General features: G+C 51.7%; 1 protein-coding gene across 2 annotated transcripts; it reads left to right on the forward strand.

Moving 5' to 3' along the window:
* The first annotated feature begins 338 nt into the window (after positions 1-338).
* Positions 339-18,969, forward strand: Sdhb (succinate dehydrogenase complex iron sulfur subunit B). 2 transcript variants are annotated; one of them, XM_021200253.2, is made up of 8 exons: positions 339-540; positions 5,568-5,701; positions 10,872-10,957; positions 12,776-12,912; positions 13,585-13,701; positions 16,070-16,171; positions 17,314-17,436; positions 18,795-18,969. In XM_021200253.2, the coding sequence occupies exons 1-8, from the start codon at positions 469-471 to the stop codon at positions 18,870-18,872; spliced, it is 849 nt and encodes a 282-aa protein (XP_021055912.1). In that variant the 5' UTR covers positions 339-468; the 3' UTR covers positions 18,873-18,969. The 2 variants fall into 2 exon arrangements, with proteins under 2 accessions (XP_021055912.1, XP_021055913.1); XM_021200254.2 differs by having other exon boundaries at positions 5,574-5,701.
* The last annotated feature ends 234 nt before the right edge of the window (positions 18,970-19,203 follow it).

Below are 19,203 nucleotides of genomic sequence, written 5' to 3' on the forward strand. Positions count from 1 at the left end.
AGACAGCTACAGTGTACTCACATACATAAAATAGATAAATCTTTTAAAAAAAAAAAAAGTCACAGGTGATTGACAGACACCACTGCAAGTAGAGAGGGGTTAAAAAAAACTCACAGCCTCCAGCCGAATAGGAAAGCTCCGCCCCTCCTGGCCTTTGCTCCGCCCCCTGGCCTCTGCCCCGCCCCTCCTGGCCTCTGCCCCGCCCCTCTACGCTACCCTCCCTCTCTCCCGCCCCTCAGACTCCAGAGGTCACCTTAGGAACCTAGGGAGCCCAGTGGGCATGCGCCCTACGGGCGGCTGCTGCACACGCGCACTTCCTGCCCGTTGGCTGGGGAAGCCGGAAGCGGCCTTCCACTCGTTGGCGCTTCTTAGGCGGCTAGCGGTCCTCGGGGTGAGAGGCCGGCTTCCCACCGCGGTGTTCGACGGGATGCCGGAGGGGAAGGGGTGGGGCTGACGTCAGGAGCCAAGATGGCGGCGGCGGCTGGGGTCTCCTTGAAGCGCGGCCTCCCGGCTGCCGTTCTCGGCCGAGTCGGCCTGCAGGTGAGCCCCGGAGCCGTGGCTCAGTGGGGAGCCGTGCCCGTCACCGAGGCTGCCTGGGTAGAGAGGCCGCGGAGGGGCGGAAGGAGCCCGGGTCCAGGCCTCGGGGGGAGGACTTACGGTGCATCCTGCTCCTGAGCATCCTTTCCGACAGCCATCCCGCGCTTCTCCGTCGCTGGAGGGAGAGGCGCGGCCGGGAGGAGGTTGGAAGAGAGACCGGAAAGACAGAGAGTCAGGGAGGAGGACAAGCGAGCTGGTCAAGGTCATAGGATGAGCGACCTGTGGTCGGGACCCGGGATCAGATCCTGCTGTTTGTGCTCGGCCAGCCTTGTGTGACAGGGAGGCCTGGGGGGTATCCGGGGTGGGACCCGGGGAGGCCAGGTCGCACCTCCAGGTTAGGCTGGTCTGGATCGGTAAGGTCGGAGAGCGGTGGACTCTGGAGGGCAAGGCACGTGCCCCGCAGGGGAAGGGAGACATGGAAGCAGACGACCCCGACCCCTGAAAGACCCGGACTGTGAAAGTCTGCAGGCAAGACCCGGTTCCCTGAAGCGTGCTTACTCACGGGTGTGTAGCGGCACTGATCTCATACCGCTGGCATGGGATGACGGGCAGAGCCTGGAGCTGCTTTTGTTAATACTACTGTAGTAGCTCTGTCATAGGTCTCCCCACACGCCCTGTATCCTCGGGAGCTGCACACAGTGGACGCATTTAGGAAGGCGAGAGAAACTGCCTCTCCTTACTTAAAGCTTTACAGATACCATTCAATCCTCCTCTGGGCTCCTGGATAGCCCTTCGCGGGTGGACAGCAGGAACTCCCATTTTGCTTTGGGGTTTTGTTTTTGTTTTTTTTAGATTTTTTTTTAAATTTGTGTGTATGAGTGTGTGCTTTCGTGTATAGGCACCATGTGCCCGTGGAGAAGAGAGAGCTCTGTTTCCTGGAACTGGAGTTAACAGGTGGTTATCAGCCGCCATGTGAGTGCAGGGAACCGAACTCTGCACCTTCCAGAGTCTTAGCACCTGCTAAGACAAGTCTCCACCCTGTGACAATGTTATTGTTGTTTTGGTTAGGTTTTGACTTTTCAGACAGTGTCTTTATGCAACCCTGGCTGGCCTGGAACTCAGAGATCCTCCAGCTACAGCCTTCCGGGTGCTGGGATTAAAGGTGTGAGCTGCCACCACCCGACCTGTGCATGCACACCTATCATACCAGCACCCCAGAGGCTGATGCAGCAAGATCAGGAGTTTAAGGACATCCTCAGCCCCATATGGAGTCCAAGGCCAACCTGGGCTACTTGGGACCCTGTCTCAGCAAAAACAGACAGTGCCTTACCAGAACCTCAGGCTGATGTCCCAGATATTCAGTTAATGATTCTGTTTTTGTTGTTGAGAATGTCCTGCGTGAGTACTGCATGAGTACTGTATTTAAATAATTTCCACCCCCTCTCTCCTCCCATGCCTCCCCTCCCTTTCACACTCATGACTTCTTTAATTATCATTGCTAAATATATACATACACAATCTCTTAAGTGCATTTAGTGTTCCTTATGCATAACGCATTCCGGGCTGAGAACATGGGATTGGATGAATAATCACAACACCAGTTCATGCCAACTCGAAGGGGAGAAATTTCACAAGGCCCCACCCCTAGTTGAAGAGCTGCAGCAATCAGTGGCTAAGCAAAGGGTGTGTGTTGGTTTGGGGGAGGAGCCACGTGATAGGTTGTCCAGTTAATGTTTGTCGGTGACCTTGTTCTTCAGCCTCTTTCCACATTGCTGAGGCAGCTGTTGAGTTGTAAGAGCCCTGCTATAAGGAGTGACTTCTCGGACTCAGGCTGGGCTTTCTAAGTGCAGGAGAGGCTGGCTTCAAAGGTCGGTGGTAGGATTTCAGGAGAAGCCTTTGCCCACTTTCCAGGGCAGTAAGAATGAGAGAGGCCTCCTTCCTGTGGGAAGGTTTATTTGTGCTCAAACAGCGCCATCCTGAGCTTGCTGTGGGTTCTGGTGGTCAGTCCTGTGATGTGCACCTCTGGACTGCAGTCCTGACTGTGTTTAGTTGTGACAGGTTAACTGCCAGTAGCAGATGCTTATTTCTTTGTCTAGAATATGAACTCCAGCAGGGCAGATGCCTGGAGTGCCCGCCTTCAGTCAGAACAATACAAATACGTATAAGCCAGGGTTGAAAAGCACAGATCATTCCCTGAGCCGTGCCAGCAGCTTGGCCTGCTCCTTGTGAAGTCTCGGCTCTACTCTCCCCTTAGCAAAGGGGACCAGAGATTCCCTGAAGAACACACAGCTCAAAGGTGACAGGGCTGGATTGGAAGCAAACGCACTAACACACTTCAGATCCAAGGCTGCCCCTTGAGTTTGTGTGGGTTGGCTTCCTGCTGCCTTCGCCCACCTTCCCTCTGGGTGGCTGTGTCACCTGTCTAGCTTCAGGCCCGCCCCTGAGGAAGCTAGAGGAAGTTCGTCTCTTCGAGGATTGTCTAGAGACGTTCTTCCCGCGTAGCATACTTATTAGAGTCATAGATTGAGCTGCAGATGTGTTCAGTCTCTACTCCCATGGGGAACTTGGCACGTAACTTCCAAGGGAGAGAAAGAAGTCTCACACTTTGGCCCATCTCCCTGTCCACACAGTCTTTTTTTTTTTTTTTTTAAAGATTTNTTTATTTATTATATGTAAGTACACTGTAGTTGTCTTCAGACACTCCAGAAGAGGGCATCAGATCTTGTTACAGATGGTTGTGAGCCACCATGTGGTTGCTGGGATTTGAACTCCGGACCTTTGGAAGAGCAGTCGGGTGCTCTTACCCACTGAGCCAACTCACCAGCCCCAGTCTTTTTTTAAAGGCAAAAGTTTATCAGGAAAAGCTCCGAGAGCCAAGGAGATGGCTCCGTGCATGTTGGTCAGGCCTGATGACTAGAGCCCCGCCCCCAGAACCCACATGAAGGCAAAAGGAGGGACCTTACTGCAGAGTGTTCTTCTGCCCTCCGCACAAGCACATCCTCACCGCTGACACCATGCACACAGTCCGAATAAATACGGGTTTTTTTGTTGTTTTTAATAAGTCTTAATATAGATTTAGGCACACACGTAAGGGGAGAGGAAAAAACCGCGAGTGGGCTCAGGCTTCTCAAGGGGTTACTCATATTCTCCTTCCTAATACTGGGCAGCATGGAGGTTCCTGTGAGCTGCTGTTCTGCATCTGATGTCAGTGTGCACGATGCTACACAGCATCCAATAGGAAAGAATAGCATTTCAGATGCATGTGGCCTGTAATTACCTGGAGAGTCCAGAAGAGGGCGTAGGGTGTGTCTGCATCATCCCCAGCACCTGCGTAAACCAGGCATTGTAGGCCGCCCCTGCTGACCCAGCATGGGGGTGCAGAGGCAGGGGGATGGGGGTTCATGGCCATCGTCTCAGGGTCATTGTCCCTGACTGTCTGACTCACATGGCAGAGACTCGGTTTTGCTGAGATGCAGTAGAACAGAGCAGAACTTGTTTGTTCCCTAATTTGATTTGTGTTCAGACATTCTTCATCTTGTTTTCTTCACCAGATTTTCTCAGTATGAGCTTTCACTGGGTTTGGGAGAAGTGTTTTCTTTTTAAATGCATGGTCTCCGCCTCCTCTGGCCTCACCTGCATGGTCCTGCCTTCACCTCCCAAGTGTTGGGATTACAGGCCTGTGCCAGTTGAAAATGTTGGGTTTTTGGTTTGGTTGGTTGGTTGGTTGGTTTGTTTGTTTGAGACAGGGTTTCTCTGTGTAGCCCTAGCTGTGTCCTGGAACTTACTGTGTAGACCAAACTGGTCTCAGACTCAGAAATCCACGTGCCTCTTTCTCCCGAGTGCTGGGTTTAAAGGGATGCACCACCAACCCAGCTTTCATGTTGGGATTCTTTAAAAATACTTTATGAGCTGGGCGTGGTGGTGCACGCCTTTAATCCCAGCACTTGGGAGGCAGAGGCAGGTGAATTTCTGAGTTCAAGGCCAGCCTGGTCTACAGAGTGAGTTCCAAGACAGCCAGGGCTACACAGAGAAACCCTGTCTCGAAAACCAAAAAAAAAAAAAACAAAAACAAAAAGCCCCGCCTTTATTCTGTATGATGAGGGAAGCGGCCCATGCCACTGTGTGGATAGTCAGTCCTGTCCATCTTACTTGGCTTCTGGGGATGGAACTCGAGTTTTTAGGCCCCCATAGCAATCAGTTGACCCTCTGAGCCATCTCACTGGCCATAGCATCTTGTTTTAAAAGCTGAAGTAGCTTTCTGATTGGTCTCTTCAGATCTCATGTAATAAGTCTCCCTTTGTCATTATCTCACATACATACACAACACAGTGGTGTCACCACCTTGGTTAAAAGTTGTATAGTCCAGTCATGTGGCACACACCTGTAATCTCAGCATTTGGAAAACTGAGGAAGATTGGAAAGTTTACATCCAGCTTGAACTACACGTGAGACCCTGTCTCAACTGAAGTTTCTCTGCGTTCCATGACTCTCGGGACAAAACGAACCTGCCGCTGTGTGCTCACACCGTGTGCACCCGCGCCCTCATGTCAGCCTCCCTATCCTAGCGGACCATGCCTCTTAGATGCACATGTTTCCCTGCATACCCTCATTCCTGTTCCTCCTGCCTACTAACACTCTGCCCATCGGGCTCCAGTTAAACCCCAGTCAGTGCAGCCATGACCCCTGCCCTCTCAGGATGCTGGCTTCACCTCCTGAGGATCCCTCCATGCACTTTGTCATGCAGGTCCCACCTCACTGTAGGTCACCACAGATAAGTTCCGTGAAGCGAAGGTTCTATCTGTGTCAGAAATGAAGCTCAGTGTGGTGTCACTAGCCCCTGGATCCAGAGCTGCCATGTCATGGGGGATTAACATCTGATGGGTGTTGGTGACTGGGCCTCCAAGGAAGCTGGGTACCAGCATGTTTGTGCCCAGTAGTGTGGTCATCATGTTTGATGAGTGGGGAAGTGTCTTGCAGTTTTTAATCTCTCTCTCTCTCTCTTTTCTTTTTTTCTTTTTGACTTTTTCAAGTTTCAGGCCTGCCGAGGGGCACAGACAGCTGCTGCTGCAGCTCCCAGAATCAAAAAATTTGCCATTTACCGATGGGACCCAGACAAGACTGGAGATAAACCTCGAATGCAGACGTACGAGGTGGATCTGAATAAGTAAGTGTCTGGGCCAGCCAGGTGCTGGCAAAGGAGAGCGAGCATGGGAGGGTCTGCGGGGCTCTCACTTAGGTCTGGTTTCTGCCATCATTCGTGGTGCTAGGGATTGTGGTGCCTGGGGGTCATGCCTTCCAGGTCTTGAAAGGTGTAAAATCTGTCCCTTGATGTTTAGATAATGAGATGTTTTCTGTCTTTAGGGTCAGTTAGATGTCTCTCTAACACTCCCTCTCTCTCTCCCTCTCCCTCCCCCCCTTTCTCTCCAGTCTTTTGTAGTCCAGTCTTATCTTGAACTCATTATGTAGCTGAGGAAGACCTTGCATTTCTAATCTTCCTCCCTATGCCTCCCTAATTCTGGGGTTACTGGCATGGCTCGTGAGGTGCTGAGGTTGAGCCTGTAGCTTCATGCATTCTGTATAAGTACTGGCTAGCTGTTTTATTAAGAAAAAATTAAAAATATTGCCAGATTCTTAGAAGACAAAAGTTCTTGCAACTCAAACTCAGTAAGATGGGCAGTGGTGGCGTACACTTTTCAACCCAGTGCTTGGGAGACAGAGGCAGGCAGCTGTCTGTGAGGTTGAGGCCCGCCTGGTGCGTGTGAGCTCCAGGAGAGCCAGCGTTGCACAGCAAAGCTGTCTCAGAAACCAAGCAACCACAACAGCAGAAACCCACCTCAGCAATATGTGGCTAAAGTTATAAAATGTACAATACATAAGGCCATTAAGAATTAACTTTAATATAAATGTAAGCAGTGAATTCATCTGACAGCTAGTCCCCAATAACCACACAGAGAAACCAGAGTGTATTTCAAGCTCACCTCAATAGCTGAGCAGTTAAGTGATCTACCTTAACCTCCTATGCTAATCCAGCTCCCTCCCAGCCCCGCCCCATGACACTTGCATAGTATTAATGATCTGGCTCCAGTGTTTTCAGGGTCTCTCCAGACCCCTTCCTTATGGCTCAAATCCCCATTCTCCTGGATGATCCAAATCTCCCTCCCCCTCCCTCCCTCCCTCTGTCCCTTCCTCCCTTCCTCCTCCTTTCCCACCCCCCACGTCAGGATTGAACAAGATATGAGGGCAGAGAATAACACAAGGGTGAACTTCATACAGTGTAGATAAACATCATGCCTTCCCGAGGCCTTCCTGAGTTCCCTCTTGGTAATGATAGAGACGGCTTTCCTCAGTGTGACCCCAGGAGCATGGGATGACTGTCCACTGGAGAGAGCCTGGCCTGACCTTGAGGACAGGGACTCAGCGAGTGGGCTGCACTGTTCTCTGTGAAGTCAGGCCCTAACCTCATGGCAGCAGAAAGACTAAAACTCTGAGAAGCAGAGAACATGGTGAGCGTGGGGACCCTGGAAAGACTCAAGGAGGAATACAAACTCTTCCTAGTGCTTGAATCTGCCATGTTGATCACCATCTAAAACTGTCAAATGTGAGCACTCCTCAGGAAAGCTTGGGGTCCAGGACGGGCAATTACACAGAGTCAGTGAAGGAGGCAGACTGGCCAGGCATGGCGAGCCAAGCCCAGGCTCCCATCACTTGGGCCGTAGAAGCAAAGGACAGGAATTCCAAGTTCATCCTCAGCTACATTGAAAATTCAAAGCCAGCCAGGCTGTGAGACCTTGTTTCAAACAAATGAACAGTCAAAGCCAGCCGGGGCTGAGGAGCTGACTCAGCTGGTAGAGTACTTGTGGGCCCACAGAACACATGTAAACTGTGGGGCACAGTTAGCATGCACCTCTTACCCCAGCAGTGTGGAAGCAGAGACAGGCAGAGCCTGGCTGGCCAGCCAGCCTGCTCTCTGGTACCCTTAGAACCAGTGATATAGAGTACGGTGAACAGTGCTCGAGGATCAATACCTGAGGCTGACCTTGACTCCACGAATACATACGTGCATGCGCGCGCGCACACACACACACACACACACACACTTTTCAAGGGGGCTGCAGAGATGGCTCAGCAGTCAAGAGCACTTACTCTTGTAGGGGATTGTATGTAATTCAGTTCCCTACACCCATGTCAGGCAGCTCACGACAGCCTGCAGCTTCCCCTCCAGGGGGTCCGATAGCCTTCTCTGGCCTCGGCAGGTGCCTCACACACACATGCACACACGTTATCAGAGAAGAGATGGGATGACACAGATATGTAGGTGAGACAGACGGTCCACTGAGCCATTTCTCCAGCCTGAGGGCTTTTTTTCTAATGTCTTCTCGAGAGCCTGAGTCAGGAGACGATCCAGTTTGAGGTTACCCTGGAACACATGAAGAAAGGACTTAAAACCAGTCATCTAAGACTTTACCTTAAGAAGGTGGGAAAGGAGGTTGGAGATACAGCTCAGTGTGAGTGGTGCTTAGCCTGCAGGAGGCCCCAGCACCACAGAAACAGTGTGAGGTCAGAGCAGGCACAGCTGCGTGCGCCTGGCATCCCAGCTACTGATTCCAAGGTAGAGCATATGGGTGTGAGGCCAGCCTAGCAGAGCATGCGACCTTGTTTAAGTGAAATTAACAAGGCTTAGGACATAGCTCAATGGGACAGTAGGACCGGTCAGCCAGCCTTGTGTAAGGCCCTGGGTTCAAGCCCCAGTATTTAAAGGAAAAAAAAAAGAACCAAAGAGGAAAAGAATAGAGTAGCAAAGCAAATCCAAAGAAAACATAATCAAATTCACAGAAAAGGCCAGAAATAAGGATACACAGCACAGCAGGGGTGACTTGGGCCGTAGGATTTAAGAAGTCATCAGCCTGTGTAATAGCAAGTCAAAGCCAGCCCAAGCTGTCATCAGACCTTGTCGTGAAAGGAAGGAAGGAAAGAAGGAAGAAAGGAAAGAGAAAGAGAGTGGGTACTGGGCTGAGGCTTGCTCAGCACACAGGAGCCCTGGCTCTTAGTTCTAGCACTACAGTAAAACAGCAAGATAAAAATCCCACTACCGGGCTGGTGAGATGGCTCAGTGGGTAAGAGCACCCGACTGCTCTTCCGAAGGTCCTGAGTTCAAATCCCAGCAACCACATGGTGGCTCACAACCATCCACAATGAGATCTTACGCCTCTTCTGGAGTGTCTGAAGACAGCTACAGTGTACTTACATATAATAAATAAATAAATCTTTATTTAAAAAAAAAAAAATCCCACTACCAGGCTAGAGAGATGGCTCAGTGGTTAAGAGCACTGACTGCTCTTCCAATGGTCCTGAGTTCAAATCCCAGCAACCACATGATGGCTCACAACCATCTGTAATGAGATCTGACGCCCTCTTCTGGTGTGTCTGAAGACAACTACAGTGTATTTACATATATAATAATAATAATAATAATAATAATAATAATAATAATAATAATAATAATAATAAAAATCCTATTACCAAGCAGAGGGTATCACTCCAGACCTTATAAAGTTAGATTATTGTTAGTGACTGTGCTGAGTCATTCAGCTTCAGCCAGTTTGATGAAGTGAGCTAAGTCCTTAAGAAGTACAACTCACGGTGACTCCTGTAAGATTCCTGCCCGCACCAGGACACTCGTCGTAGCTGCACTACGGCACTTTGTACTATTACTGTGTGGGTGGTTTGTTTTAAGACCTAATTTTAGTTTTTTGTGTATGTGTGCGCGCGTGCCTGCCTGCCTGTGTATAAGTGCTGCAGGGCCAGGGGGGCTTTAGCTCCAGCACAGCTGAGTCACGGGCAGTTAGGAGCTGCCCAGCTTGGGGACTGGGAACTGAACTCAGGTCCTCTGAGAGGATAGCATGTGCTCTTAACTGCTCAGCCATCTCTACTCCAGTTTATTCTCTTTTATTCTCTTTATCATATTTCCTGTTACAATTGTGTAGTATTTGTTTTTAACTCCCAAATCAGAAGGATCCTAAATTCAGATTGCATAGTAAGACACCATTTCAAAAAAAAGCAGAACAGACAAACAAGCAGGCTGAGGAAGTGGCTGCGTGGTGAGGTGTGAGCTTTGCAAGCGCGAGGGCCTGAGTTTGGAGCCCAGCATTCACGAGAAAAGCCAGGCAGTGCTGCCTGCTCCTGTAATCGCCGCTCTGGAGGAGAGGAGCAGTCACAGGAGGGTCCAGATCTGGGGGTGACTGGCTGTCAACCGCTGAAAAAGAGCAGCTCCAGGCTCAGTGGAAGACCTAGTCTCAAGGGAATAAAATTGAGCAATACAGGAAGACATCCTCCTCTGGTGTCCACATGCGTGCCTGTGTATGTATGAAGCGGGTAGTTTTTGCTACCCTGCTTTAAGCTCCTGTCAGACCTCACGCTACCAGCCCCACCCAGGTTTCCTCAGATCTGAGGATAAAACACACACACACACATTAACTTATTTTCAACCTGCCTTCTTGGCTCAATTGCTGAGTGCTTCTAATCTCCCTCAGCTAGGGCGTCCTTCCCAGTACTCTCAGCTCCGCACTTTAAAATCTGCCTCAGTTCTAGTTGCTACCCCAGGCCTAGTCAGCCCATCCACCATAGATCTCACATGACTGGTGGCCTTTCCTCAGAAGTATGGCGAAAATCTATTTCCCTCTCTGTGTCTTCTCGCCTCCTCCTTTTTCCTTCTGCCCGACAATTGGGAGCCGGGCATGGTGGCGCATGCCTTTAATCCCAGCACTCAAGAGGCAGAGGCAGAATTTCTGAGTTCGAGGCCAGCCTGGTCTACAAAGTGAGTTCTGGGACAGCCAGGGCTATACAGAGAAACCCTGTCTCGAAAAACCACAAAAAAAAAAAAAAAAAAGAATCAATTGGGGAACAAGACCTTAGCATCAAAACCACCCCCTTCATATGTGTACCTGCATATACATAGGCATGCACTACACATACACACAGGGTAAAGGTGGTGGTGGTACACACCTTCAATATCAGCACTCAAGAGGCAGAGGCAGGCAAAGCTCTTGAATTCGAGACCAGCTTGCTGTACAGAGTGAGTTCTAGGACAACCAGGGCTGTTATATAGAAAAACCGTATCTGGAAAAAAGAGGGAAAAAAAGAGAACACATACACAAAAGGAATAAACACATATAACTGTGCAGTAGCTGAACCTTAAGCAAGTCAAAGTAAAGCTGTAGGAAGAAACCTGGTGCTGATGGGAGATTAAATGGGCCCTGCATCCAGGTATCCTGACTGCTATACAGTAGTGAAGCCAAATGCTGGCCATAATAGAACTGAGTTCTTTTCTTTATCAGATGTGGACCTATGGTGTTAGATGCTTTAATCAAGATCAAGAATGAAGTTGATTCTACTTTGACCTTCCGAAGATCATGTAGAGAAGGTGAGTGGGCTTTCTTTATCACCAGACCTAGACTCGGTTCAGACTCCAGTGAGGTGCAGCTCCCATTAATGGGAACACCCCGAGAGCTGCAGCCCTGCAAGCTGACCTGCTACTGAGACTAGTACAGCGTTAGGGATTCAAGGGAATGAAGGAACGATGTATACACAGACATAAAGGAAGCTTGGACCAGGAAAGCCATGCTTGCTCTGATGGAGGGCAGCAGCTACACAGCCCAGAACCTCAGGCTGTTTGTCACACACAGCACAGGGATGAGGTTAGCTAGTGTAGACGAGGGCTCTGGGAGTGGTCTCAGATGGTAGTCATCTGAGAAGCAGCTATGACTGCTACACTGCTTAGTCACTCATAAGCACTCAGACCAAAGGAAGCTTAGCCAGCCTGCGCCTCACCTGGAGGAAGGCCTCACCATTTCCACAGGTGTAAGACATTGTGGTCTTTGACACGGCCAGGCCCGTGTGTCACGACACGCCCACTCAGGACCCCTCCAGTCCCCACACCCTGCTGTACATCACCTTCTTGTTCATGGGATGTGGCTTCCAAAGTCTGAACTGTGATGCAAGTTCTGATTTCCCCTGGGGAGCTTTGTCTCGAGGTTCCTGGTCCCGTGGTTCCTGTCAGTCACCAGGAGCCTGGCAGCACCAGCGAGGACAGGCTAGCTGGCAGTGGCAGTGTGAGCTTTTTGTTTACGGGAGGTGGAAGTTTCTGGCTGAGGCACCCGAGCTGGGCTGCCGAGCCGGTGAGAAGACAACGCCCTTCTCTAGGGCTGTGCACTTAGTCTGTGTCAGAGAACACGGAGAGTGCAGAGCACAGGCGTTTCCGGCAACTCGGTGTGAGGCTTAAGGCCAGAGCAGTCTCCACATCTAGGAATGGACTACATATCGAGACCGTGCCTTAAAAAAAAAGAAAAGGTGCCAGGCGTGGTGGCACATGCCTTGAATCCCAGCACTTGGGAGGCAGAGGCAGGCAGATTTCTGAGTTCAAGGCCAGTCTGGTCTACAAAGTGAGTTCCAAGACAGCCAGGGCTATACAGAGAAACCCTGTCTCGAAAAACCAAAAAAAAAAAAGAAAAGAAAAGAAAAGAAAAGTCAGGCAGTGGTGTGCACGCCTTCCGTCCCAGCACTCGGGAGGCAGAGGGAGGGGGAGCTCTGAAGCTTGAAGCCAGCCTGCTCTGCAGGGACAGCCAGGACTACACAGAAATCCTGTCTCAGAGACAGAGAGAGAGAGAGAGAGAGAGAGAGAGAGAGAGAGAGAGAGAGAGAGAGAGAGAGAGAGAAGAGAGAAGAGAGAAGAGAGAAGAGAGAAGAGAGAAAATTGCTAGTGATAATACAACAAAGGTAATATTTTAAAATAGGATTTTAAGTAAAAATCAAAATAATTTAATAAGAATACTTAAAAAACTTAAAAGGCCCTGAAGCCTGAACTCTTGTGGCTGTGGAGTTCGTCTGTCAGGCAGGTAGGTGACTGTGTGGACTTAGTGTGTAGGGGGTGGGCCTGCTGAGTTAGGGGACTCTGCAAGGACATGTAATGAGCTGAAAACCAGAAGTCAGGCACAGAGGCAGTCTCCATGTCTGCTCAGCCACCCATAGCCTTGGAATCCTGGGATTAAGCTAAGACGGAGCTAGCTGGGCCTTTGGGACAGGATGTAGCTTAGAGGGTGCACAGCTTCCTGGTTCAAGGTGAGGTTTAGGCAGGAAAGAGAGGGGAGAGAAGACCCATCCTCTGTTAGCGCAGCTACTGATGTGAGCAGTGTGGCCCAGAAGAACAGATTGGGAGCCTGAGGTCACCCGGTGTCTCCCCCAGGGATCTGTGGCTCTTGTGCCATGAACATCAACGGAGGCAACACTCTAGCGTGCACGCGCAGGATCGACACGGACCTCAGCAAAGTCTCCAAAATCTACCCTCTTCCGCATATGTATGTGATCAAAGATCTAGTCCCTGTAAGTGTGTGGCTCTCCCATCGTGGCAGGGGGTGGTGTCTTGCTGGAGGAGGAGGGGGAGGGGGAGGAGGACTGTGGTGTTTGGAGCGGGCCAGGCCTGGGTGGTCACAGCTTCTTTGGTGGATGTGATGGAACAATCAGACACTCCCGATGTTTATGGCAAGGGGTTTCCACAGTATCCACAGAGGCATTAGGAATCCCCTTCCCAGATCCACACCAGTGTGGCGTGTGTGACACGGAGATCCTGAAGCTCAGATGCCAGGTTTGCTTGGGCATAGAGACTTAGAATTTCCGAGTTGGGACAGCCCGAGAAAGGAAGGATTTGGCCATAGCTGCAAAGTATCTGTGTAACGTCTCGGGGGGGTGGGGGCGAGCAGGGAGGCTTGACTCTCTCCCAGTCCCTCCCTCTGCTGCCTCGAGTGCCGCCGTGACTTGAGGCAGCAGGAGAAAAGACTGCAGATACCATAACTTCAGCTGGTGTGGAGATTTCCCAGCTCTGTGGCCAACACTGACCGTGTTCCCTTCCAGAACTGTCATTTGTCACAGCCTCTGAAGAGTTTGGTTTCTGTCTGTGGTGGTGGGAAAGTGCATGGTGTATGTGAGACAATATGAAGGCAGCAGCTGCAGACCCTGCCAAGATCTGATCCCTCCCCTCTTTCTCCTTTCCCTCAGGATTTGAGTAACTTCTATGCACAATACAAATCCATTGAGCCTTATCTGAAGAAGAAGGATGAGTCCCAGGAGGGCAAGCAACAGTATCTGCAGTCCATCGAGGACCGGGAGAAGCTGGTCATTACTTAAACCTATTGTCATGGTTGGCAGGGTGCTTCTGGAAGTAAGAGGGTGGGGGGAGCAGTAGGGTGACACAGAACACTTATCGTGCTCTGAAAGAAACTGGGGAGTTGCCAGGCTGTGGACGGGGCTCAGTGGCAGAACCTTTATCTAGTGTGCTCAAGACCCTGAGTCCATCCCCAGTGCTGGAGAGGGAAGGACAAAGAGCAGCTGACCCAGGCTGGACACCCTCCCTCACCATCGGGTGGCCACGATTGCCTGTGAAGGCCCAAGTGGACCAAGGAGCGGGCACAGCCGAGTGCTGCCTTCTGGGCCGGCATTGCTATGTGGCAGGAGAGAGCGGTGTCTAAGATGCCTGCGCTGTCGAGGTTGATGGGCACCACCAAGCTGGGGAGGGGGGCTAATGACACACACTCATGCACACACTCACGGACGAGTGTGTGTGTGTGTGTGTGTGTGTGTGTGTGTGTGTGTGTGTGTGTGTGGCACGTGCTGGCCATTCAGTCTCAGCACCACCACTTCAGACAGAGGGCAGGAGGCTGGGGCTTTTGTCTGTGACAGTGGTGGGGGGCAGGCAGGACTGAAGTAGAGCCTTGCCATGTCTGACTGGTTGGTGCTGGCCTTCTGGAGTTGCTACTCTTGGGTCAGGGCACAGTTTTTCTTTTGAGGCAGGGCTATATCACAAGCTGACCCGACTGCCTCCCCTCCCACATGCCCTGTATCTGTGCTGCTGCGGTTCCATCCCAGAGCTGTGTGTTTCTACAATAAGACTGTGCCACTGAGCCTGTCCCCAGTCCTGGGCTGTGACACCTTGAGTGGAGGATTTAGTGTCCAGCTTTCCACCGCTGTTCCTCCCTAAGAAGTCCTATCTGACAGGCAAGCACATCGACTCAGCTAGTGGGCCAAGCCTTCTGGCCCTAACCTCTGGCCCTGGATATTTTGCCAGTGTCAGTACATGAGTGCTTAATGGATCTCTTATCTTTAAAGTCACAGAAAGCGTGCTGGTCCATCCTCACGGGAATGGTCGGTCAGTGATGCTCCAATGCCAGTGAGCGTTTTCACGAGGGTATCCCTGCCCTTCGCCATTTCTACCTCCCAGTCTTACACATTCCAACCCAGGCTGGGCACAGTGAGGAAGCCTTGCCTTGAGGTGGCTTTATTAGGAAGTGAAGGCCTCTGGATTCCCAATAATAAAGGTTTCCTCATATAAAGACCTACATGAGAACCAGGCATAGTGATTCATGCCTGTAATTCTAGCACTTGGAGTCTGAGCCAGGAGGATTCTCATGAATTCAAGGCCAGCCTGAACTACATAGTAAGTTCCAGGCCAGCCCAGGCTACAGAGTATCAAAAACAAACACACACGCACACACACACACACAAACGCACACACACATATACATACCAACATGAAGCCGGGGCTGTAACTCAGTGGTAGAGGCCTTGCCTGGCTTGCACAGGCCCAGAACTCTTATCTCCAGTACCACATGAAACATGGCCATAAATAACAGACATTTGTGTAACATTTGTGTGGTTTCTTAATATGTTACATGTAAATAATTGAATATAGTATGAACTACTTTTAATTTTTTTCCATTTCTCTGTGTGTGTGTGTGCACGCACATGCATGCACAAGGGCACAGGCATGCTCAATGTATAACTGAGGGTGAAATCTCAGGCTTGCAAAGTCTGAGTTTGCTGTTGATCCACTTGTGCTACATCAGGTTTTTGCCACATGTGCTATGAAGCCATCCTGCCACTGTTGCCTAATGACAGTATGGCTGACCTCTTACCACAAATCCAGTCACGGCAGGCAGCTGTCTGCCTCCAGCGGGTCTTCAGCTGCTGTGTTGGCTGTCCTGTCTCCGTCGGCTGCCCCTGTCCATCCCTCTGGGTGGCTGCTTGATGCCAGAACCAGGAAGTCCAACTTACTGGGCACAGAGAGGACTTGAGGGACCAAGTTGACCCCTCCTTCCTCCCTGGAGTTCAAGGGTCAGTGTGTGAGACATGGCGGGCAGCTTAGGGTGCTCCTGAGGCCTGCCCAGCTCGACAGACACTGGACAGACTGCCAGAGAGCCTCACTGCAGCCTGAACCCCCGTGGGAGCCTCCATGGGAGCTCCTCTTTCATGGCTCTCGGGTCCATGGGGGTGTTTAGTGATTCTTGAATCTATATGCGTGGTTGTTGGACTTTAGGCCCTGGTCTCTGGTCCAGAAGAGGTTTCTCTTGCATTACAAGATCTTTTTTTATGAATCTATTACACTGCCACACACCACCCTTGGCATGTCACCAAGAAATCACACAGGTGGGCTGGCCCTCTGCCGTGCGCTGGCACCTGGTCTCTGACCTCCTTTCTCTCCACACAGGACGGGCTGTATGAGTGCATCCTGTGTGCCTGCTGCAGCACCAGCTGCCCCAGCTACTGGTGGAACGGAGACAAGTACCTGGGGCCTGCAGTCCTCATGCAGGTGCGGCGCCCCCGCCTCAAACAGCCAGAGGTCCTAGAGGGTGGTGGCCTGCTAGAGGCAGCTACCTGCAGAAGGGTGCCATCCTGCGCCGTGCAGGCACCGGGGAGACCAGCTCATTGGGCTCACGTAGCTCTCAGCGCGTCTGAAACTTCACCTTGCTGTGCCTTTGTAGTGGGGAGGGCCACCCCAAAGGGAGGGGCCCAGTGTGAGCTGGATCCTTGTGTGGATGAGAGAAGTGTCGGGATGCTGGGCTGGGGGCTGCTTAGAAAGAAACAGTTTTGTCATTGCCTGTCACATGTGTACAGCTCAGGGAAAAAATGTGTCCATTCCCAGGAAGCTGCTTTTCAGATCTGTGGTCAGTGCTTTTCAGAGAGTGTTAGGCAACTCAAGATAACTTGATGTTTCTGACTTTCCAGTAAAAAGGAAGTCACTGGCTATGTGACCATACAGTAGTGTCGACCTTGCTGTGTGCAGGCAGGTGCACTCGCACACGGTGCTTGCTTCCCAGCATCTGAGTTGTTGAGAACCACACAGGTCTCAGTAACACAGCTGGGGCCAATCCAGGGCCCTGTAGTAAGCCATTGTGAGTTTGCTGCTCTCGGGGCATGTGTTGATTGACAGAAAGTAGACAAACTGTCTATGATGGTATCATAGCTCATTAACCTGTGAGCCCTTGAACTTGGGGAGGAAGGGATGAGTTCAGGCCAGGCGTTGGTGCAGACCTAGCCTTAAAATGACAAGCCAGGCATGACGGTGTGCCCCTGTCACTTTAGCACTCAGGAGTCAGAGGGAGGCAGATCTCTGTGTTCCAGGCTGGCTAGGGCTGTCCAGTGAGACCCTGTCTCACAGCGTCTGTTCAGTCAGCGGCAGGTCTTAGCACAGGCAGCACAGGCTGTAAGGAGAGACAGACGTTTGCACACACAGCCCACCCTCCCTAATTAGAACCTGGAGGGACATGAAAGGAGCTGACGCCCAGTCAGTACCTCATCCTTAAGCACCGAGGTGCCAAGCACAGGGTGGATCAAAGGCTCATGGACACCGGGGTTAGGAAAGAGCTAGGAGCCTTCCCACAAGGCAAGAACTCCAGAGCAATGGCAGGCTTCTGCCAGCCCTGGCTCAGCTGACATGCCCTGCTTTCCCAGGCCTATCGATGGATGATCGACTCCAGAGACGACTTCACAGAGGAGCGCCTGGCCAAGCTGCAGGACCCCTTCTCTGTTTACCGCTGCCACACCATCATGAACTGCACACAGACCTGCCCCAAGGTACGGCAGGAGTGGCTGGGCCTGATGGATGCCTGATGTTTCAGTTGTGGCTTGGAATGGCTCTCAGTCACAGACTCCACCAGGTCCCAAGAGAGGCAGGCCTTACCTGTGGGGCCACAGAGGTGGAAGGGGCAAGATGCTCCAGGACCCAACGCTGTGGGAGGCAGGTAGCTCTGGGAGGCAGGGTCCCTCAGCTTGTGTCACAGCTCTGGCTACTGATGTGCTTCAGCCAGTGTGGCAGGCAGGCGTCTGCTCTGCAGAGCTACTGCGGACTCAGGCCATCCGCCTCCCTGGTCCCCACCCTCTCCTCATTTCTTTTGTTGCTGTGTTGTCCTGTTTGAGACAGATTGTCTCTACATAGCCATTGCTGTCCCAGAGCTCACTCTGTCCCGGAACTCACTGGCCTTGAATTGAGCCTGCCTCTGCCTCCTAAGCGCTGTGACTAAAGGCATCCATTTAATTAATCGGGGAAACTCTGCTACAGTGCACCACCACCGCCCGGCTCCCACCCCTGAGAGAGAACTCTTGGGCCATCTGTGGGTTGGCTGCTTTCTGATCTGGTACCAGCTGTGGACGTGTCAGCCTTGGTCAGGAACTATGAGGGGTGACCCTGACTGCCCTCAGTCAGGGGCTGGGCAGCAGGATAGGAAGCTGTAGGGCAGCCACTTAGCAGGGTAAAGGGACCTTTGCTAGAAGGACCCAGCCTCCAGCATCAGGGCAGGCGAGAGCTACTCGGGAGAGTGTGGCTCTGCCCTGGGAAGGCAGCCATGCCGCACACGGGTGTACTGTGTCCGCCCCGCCTTTCCCGTGCCACACCCCTCTGTACCTTTTCACCTTGTGTACCTTGGAGATCAATGGCTTTGTTAATATGTGAAGAGCCTGTCTTCCAAAGTGCGAGGCCCTCCCTCCCCCAACCTCAGATAAGTCAGTCCTGCCTGGCACCTGCAGTCCCCTCCCCGCTTTTGCAAGGCTGGCCCTGACTAGATGCTTATCATCGGTCCTGCAAACAAGCTGCGGGCCGTGCTGCAGCCAGGCTGCTGGTGTTAGCCGCCAGTCAGACGCGAGGTAGGAAGCAGTCTCAGGGCTGTTTCTTACAGTGCTTTTGAGAGGATGTAGTCTCTGCCATCCCTGATTTACTGACAGCAGTAACGGCAGGCGTCTGGCGAATCCTGACTTTGGCCTGTGGTCCTAGAGGAAGCTCCACCCTGGGTGTCCTGAGCAGTCAGGGGCTGCCTGGCGTGGGTCAGCGTGGGACAGGCCTGTGCTGGGTCTGCACAGCACCCTCCTGGAAAGGGGCTTCGCTGCCACCGCTGTTACCTCCCACCATGCCTGGTACTGAAGTTCTCCCTCCCCTCCAGGGTCTGAATCCAGGGAAAGCGATTGCTGAAATCAAGAAGATGATGGCGACCTACAAGGAGAAGCGGGCCTTGGCTTAACCCTGTCCGTGCTAAGTGTGCCTGTCAGCTCTGGCATCAAACAGCTGGGGTCTCCCTAAGTTCAGCATATGTAATAAACATTTAAGATAAGTAGGCATTACTCTCCATCATTACCAAAAGCAGTTGGAACTGAGTTCTTGCTGCCGAAGACTGTGAAGACACCAGGAAATCCTTGTCCTTGAAGAGGTGGGCAGAGCTCCAGACCTGAGCCCCGATGAGGATTGCACACAACCAGGGCAGGAGTGTTTCCCCAGCATCACACACACCTTGCCCCTCTGTGAGAAAGGACTTGTAACCTCCTCACCTGCCACGTAGTCCCACGTAGTGCCAC

The sequence above is a fragment of the Mus pahari genome, chromosome 6 (genome assembly GCF_900095145.1).
Source record: "Mus pahari chromosome 6, PAHARI_EIJ_v1.1, whole genome shotgun sequence".
NCBI lineage: Eukaryota > Metazoa > Chordata > Mammalia > Rodentia > Muridae > Mus > Mus pahari.